General features: G+C 33.3%; 1 protein-coding gene across 1 annotated transcript in view; it reads right to left on the bottom strand.

Moving 5' to 3' along the window:
- Window positions 1-2117: 2117 nt before the first annotated feature.
- LOC149230384 (uncharacterized) overlaps window positions 2118-21915 on the bottom strand; it is a 90772-nt gene continuing 70974 nt past the window's right edge. The window contains exons 2-5 of the mRNA XM_089381304.1: window positions 2799-3012; window positions 2437-2524; window positions 2277-2331; window positions 2118-2192 (exon numbers count right to left, since the gene is read on the bottom strand). Coding sequence (XP_089237430.1) covers window positions 2118-2192; window positions 2277-2331; window positions 2437-2524; window positions 2799-3012 — 432 coding nt within the window. The remainder of the gene's footprint in view (window positions 2193-2276; window positions 2332-2436; window positions 2525-2798; window positions 3013-21915) is intronic.

The following is a 21915-nucleotide window of genomic DNA, read 5'->3' as shown; positions in this document are numbered from 1 at the left end:
AATACCTCATAAAATGGTAAGAATATGGAATGATCGAGTGTCCTACTAAGTATAAAGTTGCTTGCAAAAGAAAAGATGATTTTAATAACTCTTTACATAAATTGAAAAATTGACAAAATATTTCTTTGTTGTCTCTTTCCCAAAATATTGATGATATTGCAAAATATGTTCATGCTATCAATGATAAAATGGAAGTTTATATCAATAGTCTAGTTAGCATGAATAGAATTATAATTGATCTTGAAAATGATGTCTCAAAGCTATGTATCTAGATATAAAATTAGAGACAGGCATAAGGATTTGAAGAAAGGAAGCCTAAGTAAGTTTTCCTTATGAAAAAAGGAAGCCTAAGTGTTTTTTTGGCTTGATATTGTAGCACTCTCCTAGATAATTTTGAAGAAAGGAAGGATTATAAGGCAAATATCCTTCTCAAGTCAGAAAAAGCGAAATAGAACATTGCAAATATGGTTAGCATAGAACTTGTAAGGTTAGAAGATGAATATTTATTTGATTTCATTGCAAGACTAACTTTAGTGCAAATGAAACAAGCACAGTAAGAAAATAAGTTTACTATAAATATGGAAGAACAAATGGCATTAGAATCAAAAGGATACCTATTTGAATTCATGCTTGGTATTAATCTCTCTAAAATAAAGCAAGAACATGAAAACAAGAAGGTTGAGAAAATAAAGGATGTTGAAGCTACTCAAACTATAGAATAAGCAATGACTATAAAAATCCCTCGAAAAATCATTGTAGATGAGGAAATGTAAAGTGTTCATGAGCCATTGGTCTCAACTATTAGATTCAAAATATTTACAATATTTATTACATGGTTGATTCACGAAATAATCGAATTGGCAAATAGATAAATTCCTTAGGAAAAGAGCCATTTAAAGTTGATGCTCTATTATCTTTGAGAACTAAATATCAAATTAGTTATTTCAAGGAAGTACCCGTTAATTAATTATGCCAACCATTAATGAATTCATTGGAAGCTTAGGAGATAAACTTTAACTCTTTCCCATCTTATCTATTATTTGCCACTTGAGATCTAATATTCTCATTACATGCAAGATATGTTGTATTAGTCTAAAGGAATGCATGATCTCACAATGAAGGCATATTACATTAATAGGTTTACATTAGTTGAATTTATCATAAGAGATAGTTACAAAAATTACAAGACTAGATAAGGCCATTGCAACATTGAAAAGATGGTCATTTAAAAAAATTATTTTTCTAATATTGTCATAATAAAAAGAGGAGAAATATGTTTCAAGGAAGGGAAAGACTTAAACAATTTGGTGGCAAGAGAAGAATTTAACCTTGGTTTAGTGTTTTGATTGCAAGGAATATATGCATTATGCTAATAAATTTCCATCAAAGAACAAGGCATCAAACAAAACAAAGGATTTGCTTGCACACCTTGATTTTCAATTTCAAGATTATGTTTTTATTGAAGATGATGAATAACCTCCAAATGAAAATTCCATTTTCCTTGCACACAGAGGAATTAGAGTAGAGTCAAAAGTTTGAATATGATAAGTTCTCTTAGGAAAGTCTTCATGCTTGCAGGAAAAAAACAAGCAAGCTTGATCTAATTGATGGTATTATGCATATAGATATTAGGATAAACAAGACTTTGATTTAGTATATTTTAGAGAAGGAGCTTGGAAAGGGTATCCTACATTTATCTTCGAAGGCTTATATTAGACAATTCAAAACATTTTGCATAGAGTTTTCCAACATGCATCTACATGATATTGGGATCCATGGTGGAAGGTGGTGACTAGTCAATTTCTCCACTAACATTGATGCAACTACAATATCCATTATTTCTATGAACACATTCACCCATTTGCAAAATATAACCTTGTACATTCCTGGTAGGTTCAAAAAAACTTTAATATAGATCTTGTAATCAAAATTTATAATATAGATCTGTCCAATTGTGTATATAGATACACTGTTCGTTAATAATATAGAATTCTCACATCCCACTGTTAACAAATCCGCTGTCAAAATGGTTGAACTGTAATAGTATTTACAGTTCATGAACGGTAATAATCTCTGAGTTCTTCAACGAAAAAATATAACTATTATTTTTATATATTCTACGTGTAAGCCTGCTCGGGTTCTCCATATATTCCTTCTTTTTTCCACTCATTTACAAGAAATTCAATCATTTCCTGTCACAATGTCACACATCTATACCCTTTCAAACTCTTTGAATATGAATATTGCTTTCACAAGAAAATAAAATGAATACTTACAGGTAGAGGGATGCGTTGAGAAAGGGAATGCGAGCTCTCATAACTTGTGTTAGACCTGGAGACACCGTAATATTGAAAAAAATATTTGTTTGAAAAAATAATATTAATACCAAGATGGAAAAATAAATTAATCCCGCTAAATGAACCATAAAAAATATACCTTAAAACAGGCTCAGCAAACCGCTTAGCTTTCTTCGCAGGTCTATTGACAACCCATTGCTGTCTCATTTCATTCCACAAAATAACAGCTGCAATATGGAATGACAAATTTCATAGGTCAAGATCAAATAAAATTGATTTATGTTGAATTTAAGGTTGAAATGGAATGTAGATTCCTAAATATTTAATCCATATTTTCCTAAATTTAGATTCCTAAATGTTTCTCATTCATCATATTTTCAAAGTACTCCAAAATTTATAATCTAATTAAACTAAGAGGAAATGGACTGGACTAACATGTCTCTCATTCATTGTATTTTCTCTAAATATTCCAAAATCTATTTGAACTAACAGGAGATTTACCATGGTTGACAAACTCAGTGTTTTCTGTGTTGGCATTCACGGCCTCAGAATCAGCATTTTGTCTCGATCCACTTCTGTTGGACTGCACTGTACTATTGTCCTGGGAGAAGCTAGGTTCATTCTTGATTCGTGCCCGAATTTTCAACTTCTTCGAGCTTGAATCCATTCTAATGAGCACAGATGGTTTTGCACAGCTTCCCAAAACAGAACTGCCCTGAAGGTTTTATGGATTAGCATCAATAACTAAGACAACATTGATTACAGCATGCTAAATCGAGATTTTAGTACTATAAAAGTTTGAAGTATCATTTTTTCGGATTTAATTTGTTTACAATTTTGCAGAGATTTATTGAAATTACAAGTTTGATAAGTGAACTCTTCACAATAAAAGTGTTCTAGAAATTTTGAAAAGTTGTATCCATATATAGAGTAAAAAAATCAGTATAAATAGTATATACAGTGAAATAAACCAGTTTAAATAACATAAATCAAGATTTAACCACAGATTTATACCCCAGATTCTAGCAAATTCCACTGGAAACCCAAAAAAGCCACACTGAAAAACTACTCCAAAAACAAATAATATATCACTTAGAAATATTGAAGTTTGTTGATAACAAGAAAAATACTGAAAATGCATGTAAAAATATTTGAAGTGAAAGGGTATATATTAAATATAAGAAAAAATTGATCTAGTTTTATATAATGTTGATGATAAACAGAGTTACCAATATGCATTTTGAGTAAACAGAAGACAAGTCTTAGGTCTGAGCTGGACAAGCCTAAACCCACATGTATGCTATTGTATGTGTGAAGTTAACCTAGAGTGGTTGAACTTATTAGGCATTTCTATGTAGTGGAAATTTGTAATGTCTATTTTCAATTGTGATGGTTGCCTAGTTTATAGTGATACTTTTTCATCTCATAAATTTATTCAACTGTGATGGTTGACGAATTTGTAATAATATTTTTTCAATGAAAAAGTGGGCATAGAATATTGATAAAATTATTACAAATCATTCCAAACACCAAAACTCTAACAATTAGTAAACTGCAAAAATTTAATCAAAATAAATAAATAAAATAAAATATATAAAAAAAATATAAAATCTTACCTCAAAACTAAACCTTTGCGAAGATCGAATCTAAAGTATGAAAATGTTAATGCTCCTTTTCGTGCTTCAAGCTGTCTCCGAAGACTTGTTCGTCTCTCCAGAATTCATTTGGTAAACTTCAAAAAAAAAAATAGATCGAGGTATCTTTTATATGTATGCGTGGGGCTACGTTAAGGTATTTCTGCCGTCGGCGTTTAATTAATTAGTTAATTTAAAATTAATTTATTAATTAATGAAAAGGAACCCAGCGGAATTGGATTTCTTAGTTTTAATTTTTTCTGATTTCCTCTTTATTTGTCGGCCGGATTATAGTAATTGTTTTTCTTTTAAATGGTTTGTCGCACCTAAAATTATGACTTTTTCCAAGGTTTTAATCTATTTTTTTTTTTTTTATTATATTGTATTGTAATTTTAATTTTAATTTTATGTTTGAGATTATAATTTGGATAGAGTTTTTATATTTATATTTGGAATTGGATTTCTTAGTTTTAGTTTTTTCTGATTTACTCTTTATTTGTGGGCTGGATTATAGTAATTGGTTTTTTTTAAATGGTTTGTCATATATAAAATTATGACTTTTCAAGGTTTTAATCTATTTTTTTAAGAAAATTATATTGTATTGTAATTTCAATTTTAATTTGATGTTTGAGATTATAATTTGCATAGAGTTGTTATATTTATATTTTAAAATTAATAATAAATATATTTTTTTAATTAAATAATTTTGGAAAGGAATCTAATATTATTTCTTGATATTAAGTGTTTGTTTAATGTAACCTTGGTATATAATTCACTTGTTTAAAGAAAAAAAATAATAAAGATTATATTAAATATAAGTTGTTACATTTTCTAGAAATCTACAGAACTGTTATGTTGAACAAAAAGGATCACGGTAAGAAGCCAAGATCAACTAAAGAAAATAAAAAACAAAGCAATCTCTCATAAAGACAAGGGGGATCCTCAAACAACTTGAAATAAGCCTGCATACAAATCACAAAGATCAAGAATCAATGTCCAACAAGAGCAAAGGGGAAAGCCCCTAAGCCTATTATAACACCCTGCTCCAGGCACTCAAAATGTATCAGCCCAGGCAGCGCAAAAATTCCATGATTAGAGAGCTGATCTGATCCAGCCAGTGGCATAAAGAAAACATAGTTAGGGAGAGCTTCCCCATAGCCCAATCAATAGTCACCTTCAAATCACCTGAGATAACTATCTCATCCACCAAGAGCCACAAAGCGCATTTGAGGACTCCCCATAAGGCCAACACCTTTGCCCTCATATTTGTGCCTAAATCGCCAGACCAAAAGAAGGTGTAACTCCAAGAGGGAGAGAAAAAGATAACAACTCCATAGCCACTCTTCCCATCCACCGAAGCACCATCAAAGGAACTAATAGGAAAGGTCTGATCAAGGGGTTTGTAGACCAACAATGTCTGGAACACTTTGGTTTACGAGGGCCAATCTCCATGAAGTATGCTACAATTTTGAGGGTAGTGGCTCTTAGGTCAAGGGCTACATTATAAAAAATACATGCATTCCGACATCACCAAATCCCCCAAAATATATATAGAGGAATAGTTCTGCAATCCACATGATGAGTAGTCCAGCAAGAGGAAAAAAACAACGAATCACGATTCACATCATAATTTATTTGGAGAGTAGTGGAAAGTTCCTTCCAAACTGTGTGGATAAAGGAGCAGTTTAGGAATAAGTGTAACCCATCCTCAAAATCAGATTTATAGAGATAACATATGTTGGGGCCCATAGAGCCTCGCTTAACAAGGTTATCCCAAATCAAAAAATGATTACGGACAACTGGCCAAGTGACACATTTCAGTTTCATCGACGTCTCCCACTTCCACATCCAGGCCAATCAAACATTGCGGTGATCAGGTTGAGGCCGAGCAAAACTATATAAATATACATCTTTTGCAGGTATGTCTCCACCTTGTGAAAAGCCACCCCATGTCAACCGGTTAGCCTTCTTTGAGAGAACAATGTCTGCCTGTATAAGGTGTGATCAGAAGTTCTCCCATTTAAAATGTAGCTCCGAGCACAACACCAGCTCATCCATCTGTCTCCAAGAGTAGAGGGGAATCCCTCATTCAATACAAGTCCAATTTGTGACAACAGATGGATACCCCGGTTGTGGAGATAATGGATAATTGGCACCGAAAGGGGATGGCACCCCTCCATACCCACCAAAGCATCAAGACCAACCAAAATGTTCACTTGCTCTAGATCCCACCTAAACCACCATGTAAATATCCATGCTAGTTCTTTATCCTTTAGAAAAGTAATTGTGAAGTTGATTAAAACAACAAATTTATTTGGGCTGAGTTACCTAACCAGTTAATTTATCTTTGAGACTTTATTCACCGTGTGGTGTTCTGGCCATGGCTAGAGATCACTACATCTAAGTACAACTTTACATAGGCTCTTGTTGGGTGTGGTGGCTTCACCATTGAACAACTCTATTTTTGTTGGAAGATTAAGGAGGATGTGTTTGTTTTTTCTTGAAATATTGAAGGGAGTCTTTTTGTTTCTATCTGAAATGGTTGCAAGAAATTATACCATAAGCATATCATTTTCTTTACATTATTTTCACATATCTCGCATCTCAATCACAAGTAGTAGCATTTGCATAATTTGTTTAATCTAAGCAAAGAATTCATTTAATTTATTAATTCAGCTAACAAGGATAGGAACAAGGAGGAGGAGTTTTTGTTTAAGACGTAGAATTAGAACTAACATACTTTCGTAAAAATTGATCATTTCCTTCTCTTCCATCCTTGCACAAAATGTCTCCCTTCATTTGAATATCTTTTTTTGTTGAAGAAGAATATTGGCAAGGGTAGTAATTTTGTTATTTTTTTATGAAAAACATTCCAAGCTTGCAACACCTCTGACAAACACCTACACACAAGATTCAAAAAAGGAAGGGTGGCTACCACTGAATTTGTATATACCCAGATTTCACCAGTAGAAATTGATGTATCCACCTCCATTACAAGCAAAGTCTCTAGCCATCACCTATATTTGTTATATTTATTAGGTAAGAGTTGTTAATCTTTGTTTCTAGTTGATTTCATGACCAAAGGTGAAGAAATCTACCTCCAAGAGTCATTCCACACACTCATCGAGCCTTTACTTAAAAACGAGGAATGATTCTTTGGTGAAAGTTCCTTCATTTGATGATAGTTTCACCCAAATAGCCTCCTCATCCCTAAAATTATCAATTATTTATCAACTTATGAGGGCCAAATATGGTCGCTTTATTAAAAAATGAGATAGGTCTTATTTTTGGTTTGATGTTCTAGCCCAATATATTGCTCCAAAACATTTTTTTTTTTTTTTAAAATTCAATGCCCGCTATGTTGAGCATTTCAATCCCTCTACCTCCTCTGTCATGTTTGCATATGACCAAACCAGAGTATTTCTCATAACTTCCTAACCCCTCTCTCAAATATGGTACACCTAACCAAACTTGGTACCATTCTCCCTTAAAGAGCAAAGGGATAGAGACTTGTCCATGAAACCAACTAAGAGCAAATCCCTTGTACTCAAATTTCTACCCGATTCACTCCCAAATTTGGACCAAGCCTCTCCATTTTAAACCATAACTTTCCTATAATGGGTCTAAGAGATAGTGGCCTTATTCACACTCATCCTCGAGTGTGATAATCATGTTATTGTAGATGAAGCCATGTTGTCTATCTTAGAGAAGTTACACAACAATTATTCCCTTATCTTCTAGTATGTAGAGTTAATTGGTAGAGAGATGTGAAGCCAACTTATTCACTTTTCAGTTTTCAAACCTCTCACTTAGAATAATTTATTGAATGACAAGATAATGTTGCACTTGTAAACTAAATATCTAACATATCAACAATTTTAATGGAATAGGAAGTAAGAGTAAAAGAGAAGGTACATGGAGGCCCTCAAAAGCATTCACAACATTTCATCTAAATGAAGATCAATGCAAGAAAAAAAACATTATCCTAAGTGAGAATTAACACTTCGACATTATATTCATTACCAATGGAACAATTCATTAATATTTTGCATCATATTAATAGATATTAACATGGTACTAAAGTCCCTAGATCATCTAGATGTTATACTGCCTCTATCATTATCTCCACATCCGCGAGATCATTATGGGTCACTTAGATGGTAAATCACCTCTATCATTAGATCCACATCTACTGGACCAATATGGATCACCTGGACTGTAAATCGCCTTTGTTGATGGCTCCACCTTTGTTAGATCATTATGAGGCATTCATGTGTATTCTTTTACAAAGGATCTTTTTTTTGTGGATATGCCTACTTTGGAAGGGCTTTGCAACTAGTTGTCAATGCACTTTATTTGATAGTTCAATACTCCTAAAAACTTGCATTTCATAAACATTAGATTGCACTAGTAGTCTTGTGCAAAAGGAGTCATTAATGCATTGAGGAGGAGCTCATTGGCTTATGTGAGAACTAGATTATGATTCCAAGGATCATCATCCACTGTGAGGACCAACTTCTCATGTTAGGCATAATTTATTCCAAATCATTTCTACCAGGTAACGGCACATGATTGAAGTGTTGTCTTAAACAAATCCATATTTTTGGAAAAAAAATCATCTACTAGACAACATAGCTTCTACCTCATGATCCTATTTCAACTTCACATAGTGTAGGGTAAATATCATGTATAGTGAAGAGCTATTAGAAAAAGTGCATATTATTTGAAATTTAAAGTATGTCTCCTAATTTCATGTTTAACGAAAGACCTACCATGTTACATTATCAAAAAAGTTACATTAGTCAATGCCTCCTCACTACACATGGTATATATATATATATATATATATATATATATATATATATATATATATATATATATAGGAATCGACAACTGGGTTGGCCTCGTACTCGCATGACCACTATAACATCTAGGTGCCTATTTATTTGAACCTTGAACCTACTCTCACATGGAAATTCATTTTCACGACCATCACCAATAGTTGAGTTGCCCCAAAAGCCATAGATAAAAAACACAAGTTAATTTAAATGGTCGCTTTATTTTTTATTTTTAAATTTCCATATAAATATATTTTCTATCATTTTCAATGTGTTGTACGAAAAGCGTGTTTATAAAACCACAATAAATTCAATATATTATTCAAGCTATTTAATAATATGTGTTTAATGTAAGTATTCAAATTTTAATGTAAACAACAATTGTTTACCCAATTGCCTATCTATAGAAAATTAATATATATATATATATATATATATATATATATATATATATATATATATATATATATATATATATATATCATATTTCAAATAATTAACACTGGAATATATAAATACATATTTTGTGTAATGTTATTTTGTATTTATTATTTAAATTAAAACGTAAACAACATCTTTATTTAAATATTTCTTAACTTAAATGACAATTGCCCAATCATGTAAAATCTAGCCACTTATTAAGATAACCTACTTAAGAGTCTTACATGCCCAAAAAAAACCACACTTATTCTCAAAAATATATAAATATGGCCACGATTTATGCAAAGGAAGAACCTTTCTTGATATGGTTTTGAATTCTTCAATTAAAATTATAGGAAATTTCATTGCTTCCAAAAATATGAATATGCTCATGGTCAGTAAGCATCAAGTTTTTTTTTTCAATTATGTTTGATCTTCTGAACTCTTTTTGTCTTTCAATATTCAAATATTTTCACCCAATTTCCTTAAGCAATATCTCTTACAAGATGATTTATAAAATTAATGCAAATCGGATCAAGGAGAAATTATTTGTATATATATCCATAGAGCAGTTCAGGGTTCATTGGAATCGATAAATACAAGATGTGGTTTCCATTTCACAAGAGTGCATTCACACAATTAAGAATAAATTGAAATATGATTTGGTGTTGAAGTCGGATCTACATAAAGCCTATGACTATGTAGATTGAGATGAATCTAACCAATGTTGACTGGATAATGGTGTGTGTTACCTTCGTAAATTACATTGTGTTGATTAATGGTGTACCTACAAATTTCTTTAGAGCATTTATAAGTCTTTGACAAATGTTCCTTGTCTCCATTATTATTCCTCTAGGTCATTGACAACCTGAGCATGCAAATTAAGGATGCTTGTGATGGTGGCCTCTTTCATGGCTTGCATGTAACTAAAAATGTTTATGTCTCTCATTTAATGTTTGTGGACAATGTGATTACTTTTGGTTAGGTCTCAATGTATAAATGGAGAATTTTATATTCCTTCATATCGAAGTTTGGGGATGCGTCTGGATTATTCTTGAATATCTAGAAGTCATTACTGATTCAATTTTCTGAATATAATGAATTGGAGGTGGAAATTGCTCAGTTTGAGGTGCCTACTTCTGATTTTGAAGACGGATTTACATATTTTGGTTTCAAGATGAAACCAAAAAAATATCAGATAAAGGATTGACAATGGCTCTTAAACAAATTTGAAAATCACTTGGCTCTTTCGACTCATAGATGGTTATCGATGGGGGGTAGGTATATTATGGTACAATCAGTCCTTCATCACATTTCAGTATATTGGATACATTTATTTATGTTACCTTAAAATATTATCCAAAAGATTAAGGCCATTTTTGCTAAGTTCTTATGGTCGGGGGCAAAGTGGGGGGGGAGGTGGAATTCCATCTAGTCCAGTGTTATGCAACCAGATCATAAAACTGAAGAAAAGATAATTCAAAAAATTGAAAATTAGCCTCTTCGAGGGGGAAACCTCATTTATATTACATAAATGAACAATTCTTGGGTGATCCAAATGACAATACCTCCTTGGTGAATATATAGGAGTCTAAGGGGTCACAATATAATCATATCCTACATAACAATAATAATGTAAGGGCACAACAATAACAATAGTGGGCTTCTATGGGGCACAACAATAACAATATGGGGTCTACATGGGCACAACAATAATAATAAGGGACTACACTAGTATTATAGGGACCTAACATGCTCCTCTCATTCAAAAAAGTGTTGTCCTCAATGCTTGAGTAGTTTTGGATGCTTCTATATAAAATTCTCATCCTCCCATGCAGAATTTTTAGCAGGTAAATTCTTCCACTTTATAAGATATTCTGAAATTGATTGATTCCATAGCTTTCGGGTTCTTATTTCCGTGACTGCTTCAAGCTCCAATATGATTTTTCCTTCTTCTTCAAGTTATAGAAATATTGTTTGAACAAAGAGCTTATCACTGATAACCTTATTTAAGCATGAAACATGGGAAACTGGGTGTACTTAGGAAGATGTGGGTAGCTCCAATTTGTATGCCACAGTACGAATTTTTTGCAACATTTCGTAAGGACCATAATTCTTGGGTGATAATTTATTATCCTTCTTATCTTGCTTGAGGGACATTTGTTTGTATGGTTGTAGATGTAATAATACCCAGTTGCCTACATCAAAACTTCTTTCATTGTGATGTTGATATGCCTGTTGTTTCATTCAATTTTCCGCCAGAGTGAGGTTATCCTTTAAGAGTTGGAGACCTTGTTGTTGATGCTTGATGTGGCATTCCACTGCTTGAACCTTATAATTTTCTCTTAAATATGATGTGATGGATGGTGGTTGTTATCCATAAAATTCCTCAAATGGGGTCATTTTTGCTACAATATGGAAATAAGTGGTGTACCACCATTCATCCAAAGATGACTACTTAACCTGCTATGTTTGTTTATTAGATATAAAGCAACGAAGATATCCTTCCAAAAAAGTGATCACTATCTCAGTTTGCTCATCAGATTGAGGATGATAAGGTGAAATATGAGCTAATTGAGTACCAAGACAAGAAAATAATCATGTCCAAAAATTTTCAGTGAAAATGGGATCTCCATCACTTACAATAATCTTTGGGTTTCCATGTAGATTTTGAATTGTTTCCATAAATGTAGTAACAACTGTATTTGCTTTAAAAGGATGATATAATTCACAAAAGTGTGCATACTTGGTAAGTCTATCAACTATCACCATGATGACACTCTTTCCTTCAAACCTTTGTAAACCTCTGATAAAATTTATTGAGACCTCCTCCCAACTTTGAATTGGAATGGCTAAAGTTTGTAACAGACCTGAGGTCTTAATTGTCTCAACGGTATTTTGTTGGAAAACCAAACATTTTTCCTTAAACTTATGACTATTAGATTTAAGGCCATCCCAAAAATAATCCTTCTTGACCATGTGGTAAGTTTTTAAAAATCTAGAGTGCCCTACTAAGGGGGAGGTGTGCAGTTCCAAAATAATCTTTTGTTTGAGTTGGTAATTCTTACAGAGAAATAAGTGATCTTTGTACCATAATGAATCATTGTTTTAGATAAATGTATAAGATGTATTGGATCTTGTTGCAACTTTTGAATGAGTGTCCACACCTCTTTGTAATTATTCCATTCATCCCTTGTGTTATGAAACCAACTCACAACATAGAAGAAGAGATAGATAAATGAATTAAAAATTATCCACTTTGAGGGGGCAACCTCCTTTACATTACACAAATGAACAGTTCTTGGATGATTCAAATGAAAAAACCTCCTTTATACATATAGGAGTCTAAGGGGCCACAATATAATCAAAGTCAACATAACAATAATAATGTAAGGGCACAACAATAACAATAGTGGGCTTCTATGGGGCACAATAATAACAATATGGGGACTACATGGGCACAACAATAACAATAACGGGGCTACACTAACAATAAAAATGAGGGAATACACTAGTATTATAGGGACCTAACATCCCCCTCTCCTTCAAAAAAGTGTTGTCTTCAACGCTTGATTAGTTCTAGATGCTTCTGTATAAAATTCTCATCCTCCCATGAGGAATCTTCAGCGGGTAAGTTCTTCCGCTTGATGAGATACTCTGAAATTGATCAATTTCACAGCGGTCCAGTTATTGTTTCCATGACTACTTTAGGTTCCAATATTATTTTTCATTCCTTGTCAATTTCTGGAAATAATGTTTGAATTGGGAGCTTGTCACCTATAACCTTCTTTAAGCTTGAAACATGGAAAATTGGGCACACTCGAGAAGATGTAGGAATCTCCAATTTCTATGCCACAGTACCAATCTTTTGCAACACCTTGTAAGGACCATAATACTTTGGTGATAATTTATTATCCTTCTTAGCTTACTTAAGGGACATTTGTTTGTATGGTTGTTGTCGTAAAAATACCCAGTCAGCTACATCAAAAATTATTCAGTTGTGATGTTGATATGCTTGTTGTTTCATTCTATTCTACGCCAAAGTGAGGTTATCCTTTAAGAGTTGGAGAACTTGTTGTTGATTCTTAATGTGATATTCCACCGCATGAATCTGAGAATGATTATCCAAGACTTTTTGGAGAGTTGGAGAAATAGATGATTTCGATGTTTGAACCTTTAGTGAACATAATTGTGCAATGACACCCCATTTTTCTTTCTTTAGAATCTCTTTCATGCCATTAGAGCTTATTATATTTCTTGGTTTCCCTGCAACATCCCTTAATTCAACTTCCTTTCCTTCCCAAAAAAAATTCAAGAAAAGTTCTTGAAAATTAAAAGCTATTGTACCCAAAGATTGTAACCATTGGACTCCTAGTACAACATCAACACCACCCATTGGAATGGAAAACATTAGACTGTTCAATACATATTCTCCCATGGATAGCTTGATATTATGGCACTTTCCAAAGCAATTTATGGTTCCTCCGTTTGCAACCATCACTTGACACTCTGGTGTTGGATATTGGAAGCAATTCAATTCCTTGGTTATCTTAAAATGAAATCAATTATGGGTACTGCCTGAATCAATCAACACTATTACCTTTTTCTTCTTGATATGTCCTTCTATATTTAGAGTTTGAGGAATGGTAATTCCAGCCAATGCATTCCAACATATGGTCGGATTCATTTGTTCTTTCTCTATAGTTGGTTCCTAGTGTATATCCTCTTCTGTTGACGTTTCTTGTTTCTTTTCTTCCTCCTCTTCACAATCTGTGTAAAATAATTTCTTCTCAACACACTTATGACCTTTAGTGTATTTTCTATCACAATTGTAACAAAGCCCTTTTTCTCTTTTTTCTTCCAATTTTTATGGTGTCAACCTTGTAGGTTGTGGAAAGATTGGAGCAACAACACTTCCATATTTATAGTTGTGAGTGGTAGGATTCCTTGTTGCCATAATTTTGCTTTCAATTTTTCTTTCCAACCTGAATGCCTTCTCCAATGAATCAGGTTCTCAAAGGTGAACCTCATGTTGGATGTTATCCTTTAAAGTCCCTATGAAGACATCAATCCTATGCTCCTTTGGAATATCATTTGCCCTTATATTTAATTTTTGGAAGTCCTCAATGTGCTCTTCCAATGAACCCTTTTGTTTGAGATTTATCAATTAGCTAGAGGAGCTGTTGCTCTTTGTATCCTCATAATGTGCTATCATTTCGTCCATAAAAATGGACCAAGTGACAAGTGGTTTATGATAATAAAGTCATTGATACCATACAAATTGATTGGGTTCTAATTATAAAGTTGCAATGTGTACCTTTTGTATGTGTTGCACATTATGGAGATCAAAATATTGCTCCATCTATAGTATCCATCTTACCAGATCCTTGCCATCAAACTTCCTCATATTGATCTTTGGAATATGGTGGGTATTTAATCCAATGTTGGATTATGTGAAATCATGATTAACATTTATTTGTTATCATCACGAGTTTCATATAATATATTTTCTCCATTAGGAATCATTTCTTGTAGTAACTTTGTCAAACTTTCCATGTCTGCTTTTAAACCATTCTTCAAATATTCTATATTGCCTTTCATTTTTGCTTCTATATCATCCATATTAGATTTCATGCCATCCCTACTAGCTTTCATGCCATCCTTCAAACCTTCCATGTATGATTTTAAACTATTCTTCAAACCATCCATCTTAGCTTCCATTTCATTTTTGGTTACCCTTTGTGTGAGTGAAATTTGTTGCACTTGGTCTCATAATTTCGATATATCATGTTGCATTTCTTCCTCTTCTTCATGTGTCATAGTAGATATTTTTGGTTTCTTACTAGGTGTTTCCATTTTCTTGTTTAGAGGCATTTTGAAATCAAACAATGATATCTATGCTTCAATTTTCCCTTTGAATCACTTCAAACTGATTTTTCAAACAAAAGTTATGCAATTTAAAAAACAAAATACACACCTTTTTCTTTATTTTAGGAGCTCGATCTTGAAATGATTGTAACTCTGTAATTTTGGATCTCCAAGTTCTGAAATTTCTTCCTATTGTAGCTCTCTGAGTCCTATTTCCAACCCCACAAGTTTGATCGAGATTGGATTCTTCAAGAAAGCGTTATGCCAAATCTCCCATGATGACCTGATTATGGACTGGTTCAATAGAGTGAAGTTGTATGAAATGTCATGTGTCATTGTTTCAACCTTCGGCCCTGAAATTACTACATGAAAAACTAAAGTCTGTGCACCTTATCCCCACTTTTTACGGAATTCAAATCCGATGCCTAAAATTAAAGTTATGACAATTTTCCCTAGGTCACATGTTTGAGACAAAATTATAGAGCCCACAAAAATCCTAACTTCCTAAGAGCATATCTCTAAAATATAGCGAACCAAGATTTGAATGTTTTACATGTTGTTCCCTATTATTTAGGATCCACGTGGTAAAAATTTCAGCTTCTAAAGCCTCGTAGAAACAAAGTTATGGCGATTTTCCCTAGGTCACCTGTTTGATACAGAATTCTAGAGCCCACAAAAACCCTAACTTCCTCAAAGCATATCTATGAAAATATAGTGAACCAAGATCTTAAATTGTTATAAGAAGTTCTCTGAGATTTCAGTTCCACGTGGTAAAATTTTCAGCTTCTGAAGGCTCGTAGAAAAACATTTATAGTGAAAATTCTAAGCTGACCTGTTTGAAAAAGTGAAACCCTAAAATCTAAAGCTCTAATACCAAAAGTTATGCAACTAGCTCATAAAATAGAAGAAGAGATAGATCAATGACTTAAAAATTATCCTCTTCAAGGGGGGAACCTCCTTTACACACAAATGAACAATTCTTGGATGATTCAAATGACAAAACCTCCTTTATATATAGGAGTCGAAGGGGTCACAATATAATCAGAGCCGACATAACTATAATAATGTAAGGGAACAACAATAACAATAGTGAGCTTATATTGGACACGATAATAACAATATGGGGAGTACATGGGCACAACAATAATAATAAGGGGGCTACACTGACAATAACAATGAGGGAATACACTAATATTATAGGGACCTAACACCTTGCTTTAGTTATCCAATCAGGTTGGATAATAGAAATGATACAGAGTAATGCTTCCACATCCTCATCCTTTCTTGAGAGTGCATCTGCAACAACATTTTGCTTCCCTATTTTGTAGATGATTTCAAAGTCATAACCCAACATATTTGTGACCCATTTTTGCTGCTCTTTTGAAGAAAATATTTGTTGCAAAAAGTTATTAATACTATCATGATCTTCTTTTGCCTTGAAGTGTCTTCCCATTAGGTAAGGTTGCCATTGATTTGGTGCATTTAATATTTCCAACATTCCCTTGTCATAAATAGTTTTTGTAAATACTTTACCTTGATTGGATGACTTTCAAAATCAATGGGTCATATTTCTTGCATTAAAACAACACCAATTCCATTTCTTGAGGCGTCACATTCCACAATAAAGGTTTTTTTGAAGTCTGGTGTAACTAGGAGTGATGCTTAGCACATTACTTCCTTAAGATGTTCAAAGGCCTGAGTTGATTATGGAGTCAAATAAAATGTATCTTTCTTTAGTAATGTTTTTATAGTTGATGCTATTCTTCCATAATTGTTAACAAACTTGCGATAACACCCTGTCAACTTGAGAAATCCTCAAAGATGCTTTAGGATTGTGGGAATTTTCCATTCCTTAATGGATTTAAATTTGTTAAGGTCTACCTTAACACCCTCATGAGATACAATATGACTCAAATATTCCACCTCTTGTACTCCAAAGAAACATTTGGAGGTTTTTTCATATAATTGTTTTTCCTCCAATAGTTTGAGCACCTTGTCAACATGTTGAATGTGATCCTTCCAAAACTTGTTGTAGATTAGTATATCATCAAAAAATACTAACATGGATTTTCTAAGGAAGGTTTGAAAATGGAATTTATCAAACCTTGAAATTTGGAAGGTGCATTAGTAAGGCCAAAAGGCATGACCAAAAATTCATAATGACCTTCATGAGTTATGAATGTTGTTTTCGAAATGTCTTCAGTCTTCATTTTAATTTGATGACATCCTTAACGAAGATCCAACTTAGTGAAGTAAATTTCTCCATGCAATTCATCCAATAATTCATCAATAATAGGAATGAGAAATTTATCTTTAATAGTGAGCTTGTTGAGCTCCCTATAATCCAGACACATACACCCTGATCCATCCTTCTTGTGCACCAATACTACTGGAGTAGAGAAAGAACTTTGACTAGGTTGAATTATATTGGCCTTTAGCATTTATGTAGCCATACATTCAATTTCACTCTTTTGGGCATAGGGATATCTATAAGGCCTGGTGTTTGGAGGAACACTTCCTAGAATCAAGTGAATATCATGATCATAATCACGAATAAGTGGGAGGCCTTTGAGAGTCTCAAATAATTTGGAATGATTGTACAAGACTTTTTGGAGATCTGGATAAATAGATGATTTCGATGTTTGAACCTCTAGTGAGCATAATTGTGCAAATATGCCATGTTGTTATTTCTTCAAAACCTTTGTCATGCCATTAGAGCTGATTATCTTCCCTAGTTTCCATGAAATACCCCTTAATTCAATTTCCTTTCCTTCCCAAAACAATTTTGATCAGGTGCTCAATATTTAGCTCAAAAATCAAAGTTTTGAGATTGGCTCGAAACATGTATGACTGTGTCCGTCTCGTCAAGACGATCGTAATGCAATTCATTTCACTTAAAACTGAGTCTGGATGAAGGAGAAAAGGCCCATTGTTCATTTTCCTAAACAACGAAAAAATTGCAGAACATGACATAATGATGACATGGCAGTACAATTAGCATGATGGGAATATTCTTCAGTTTTTTCCCAATAAGGTTGTGACAAGTGTCACTTCAGGATTCACCATTTTGGTTGTGTGAAGGTGAAATTGCCCAATATCCTCCAAGATGGAATTATAGTTCATGGTAAATATTATATATATATATATATATATATATATATATATATATATATATATATATATATATATATATATATATATATATAATATATATATATATATATATATATATATATATATATATATATATATATATATATATATATATATATATATATATATATGACTTAAATCAAATATATATATTAAATATCAAACATATGTATAAGTCCGCATATATATAAACAAACCATAATTTTGAACTATATCAAAGTCCATGAAATATTTCAATATGGCAATGTTATAAATGTGGCGGAAAAATGTATTAAGGGATGGGCGGAGGGCAGGTCGAATCCATGACCTACCCCTCCCAACTCCATTACATAATTGTTGAACCAAGTGCCTATCTTGTAAATGGTGGCCCACAGTATTGCATTTAAAGCATATAATGGTGGTGAAGGCAGAGCGGAGGGAGCTAGCCCCCTCACCATATGACCTCAATGTATAACCAATGACCAACGCTAAATGAATAATCACAATGAGCACCACTAATCCAGCTTAGCCTTAATTAATATGAATATTAAGATGGTGGCAGTTTTGGAGGTGCGCCAATTTCAACAAAATTTCCAACTTTGGTGGTGCTAACTAGAGTCTTCTCTAGTTTTAGTGGGGTTTCCTAGGAAAAAAATTAATGAAGCATATATTGAGCAATTTTTGACCAAATTGAGCTCAGAAATAGGTGTTCTTAGCTAATTGGGACATGTTGAACACATTGGTGCAGGTATCAGTAGACATAAAGCTTTGTAAACAACAACTTTTTTCCACATTGAGCTAATACAGAGGCCCAAGCCATGGAAGTTGGACCAAGGTGATGTAGCCTAGGAGGGGTGAACTCCTTCATCAAAACATTGTATTAATGTGTCTCTTTGATGTTTTGCTGCATTGTACATGTTTACTGTTCAATATTTGTTTTTGAAGCTTAGTTTTCTCATGAATTGGCTTTTAAAACTTAAGGAAATTTTTTTATTGTATGAACAAACAACTAATGAAACCTCAGCACAAGGAGCAATAAGAATGCACACATTTATAAATATGTAATTTTTATTACCACAACAAAACTAATCATACAGAAACAGATCAAGTTGGCATCAGAGGGAGGTTGAATTTCTTGATTGCTTGAGTTTGTGCAATTAGGGTTTTAATGGTTGCAAAATTGTGATGCTTACAAGGTTAAAGTTGCAAAAAGGAGAAGGGAAGCTATTGGTTGCAACTCCTGAGGTAATTCCCTGAAGAAGGAGAGCCACAAGGCCACAATCTCCACCACCTAAAGTTCCAATTCCAGATGCACTTGAAACTCCTCAAGTTTTTCCTTCAACTGAGATTGAAGAGGTACAAGCAGTACCAATTTCTGAGCCTAGATCCATAGCCATTATGTTTGGAGAAAGAGAGCCTGAAGGTCCCTCTTCAGAAGAGGAAGAATTCAAGAAAGCTTTCTATACTTTGACTGATATGGTTAAAGTCCTCTATGAAGAGAGGAACACTAGAATGGTTGAAGAGAGTTCTAAACCTCCACATGGAGAAGGAAGCTCAAAGGACAAAAAAGATGTGAAAAAGGATTCCGAATGGAATGGTGGAAATCCACCTCAATATCCACCATCCTCATCATCTCCATCATCTCACACAACATCATCTTCCACTACCACCATTGAGGCTGCCCATATTCATTCCAAAACCCCAAAAGGAAAAACTCCATTACTGAAATTGGACATAAACTTCGAACTTCCCATGCACAATGGAGAGGTGAATGCAAAAAAGTTGGAAATTTGGATTCGATAGTTGGAGGTATATTGCAGAATTCAGAACCTTTAAGAAGACGACATAAATATCCAGATGGCTTCATTGAGGCTAGAAGGAGCTGCACTAGTTTGGTGGGAAGTAATGACTCAAGAGGAAATGAGAATCCATGGTAAGATATCCATCACTTGGGTTGAATTTGTTTATGCAATTAAAAGAAAATTTTATCCTTTATCCTATATGCAAAAATCCATTAAGAGTTGGCAGAATTGTAGGCAGCTTAAAGGCCAAACTGTCCAAGATTATACACAAGAGTTTAGGAAAAGGGCTTTGTTATTAGGAGTGAATTTGAATTCCCAAGATACACCGCTAAAATATATTGGGGGTTTACATTCCTATATTAAACACACTATTCTTATGTTCAATCCAACTAATTTGGATGAAGTATGTGTGCAAGCCACACATCTTGAATCTAGAGGAAAGAACACTTATGAAGAGAGTAGTAATAAAAAGCCACCTAAGGGTAAGGAGAAAGAGAAAGGAGGTAAATGGAAAGGGAAGAAAAATGCAAGTGTGAAGAAAGAAGGGGATAAAGTTATATGTAAACACAGTTCAAAAGAGGGACATAATGAGGAGCATTGCTGGAAACTCCATCCAAAAATGAGACCAAATAAGTTCAACAATAAAGGGCAACAGAAAACCACTGCTATCACTCAAGAAGATTTAGGTTTTGAATCAGGTGATGAAAGCAAAATCATTGTCATGGAGCAATAGTTCACAGAATTTTAACACCTAATACTACTCCATATGAAAATATATGAATTGAGTTATTTCTTGTTAGGGTCATATCTAAACACACCAAGATTGAAACACTCTTCGAAAGTGGGTCACAAGCAAATATAATCTCTGAAGACTTAGTCAACAGATTGAATCTTGAAATTGTACCTCACCATAGAACATACCCTTTGGGATGGATAACAAAAGATACCAGTTTACAGGTTACAAGAAAATGTTTTTTTAAGTTTGCAATCGCAACAAATTTTGTTGATGAAGTAGAGTTAGATGTGGTATCGCTTGATATTTCAGGTGTGGTGTTGGGTAGTCCATATTTGTATGACTGGAAAGAAGCATTTTACCTCCATGAAAAAAAGTATCACTTATTCAAGGATGGTGTGGAGTATATAGTGAGAGCCCATCACAAAAAGTTAAACATATCAATTGTTAATGTAGGGCAGACAAAAGGACTAGTGAATTCAAGTAAAAGTTTAGTACTTCTCATGTTGAAGCCAAATGATGATATTGTTTATGAAAATGTTGTTGCATGTAATGAAAGTTTCAATTCTAATTTGGTTGGTTCAGCTCATCACAGTAATGAAGTATTTCAAGTTGTGAAAGAATAATCCTTCAAGGAGAAAGAAACTTCACATGAAATATCTTTGCAGCAAGAGGTTTCTCTTTGTGATGCTAGCATGCAAGGGTTGACAAAATTGCAAAGTGTAGAGACACCAATGCAATGCAAAAGTTTGTTGAACAATGGACTCATTCAATCATCCCTTACACCATGTTTCACCGATGGTTATGGTGCCAAAGAGAAATGGTAAGCATTTCAAGAAAGAGTACAAAAAGAGTAGTTTTCCCCAAAGAAAAGTTGTAAAAAGAGGTCAGTGCAAGAATATACATAACACCAAACAAAAATGGTTTGTATGGCTTTTAATGTTGTATTTTCTTTGTAGCACTTCTATTACATACATTTATTTGAATTACGAAAAAAATAGTCCTTTATTGAAGAAATTGTCCACTTGGGTGACATAAACATGTTTAGAAAATTGTCTTATGACCATGTCATCTATGAAGGAAAATTGTTTGATGTTTTGAAGATATCAAAGTACAAGTTCAGTTTCACTTCTTTGATGCATTTGGGCCATGATATTGGAGGAGGTAAGTTGAAGTCAAGCCTCTCCAAGT

The sequence above is a fragment of the Pinus tabuliformis genome, chromosome J (genome assembly GCF_031772625.1).
Source record: "Pinus tabuliformis cultivar Carrire ecotype Pingquan chromosome J, CPIR1, whole genome shotgun sequence".
NCBI lineage: Eukaryota > Viridiplantae > Streptophyta > Pinopsida > Pinales > Pinaceae > Pinus > Pinus tabuliformis.
Note: the sequence above shows the minus strand (reverse complement) of the source record. Positions and strands in the feature narration are given on the sequence as shown.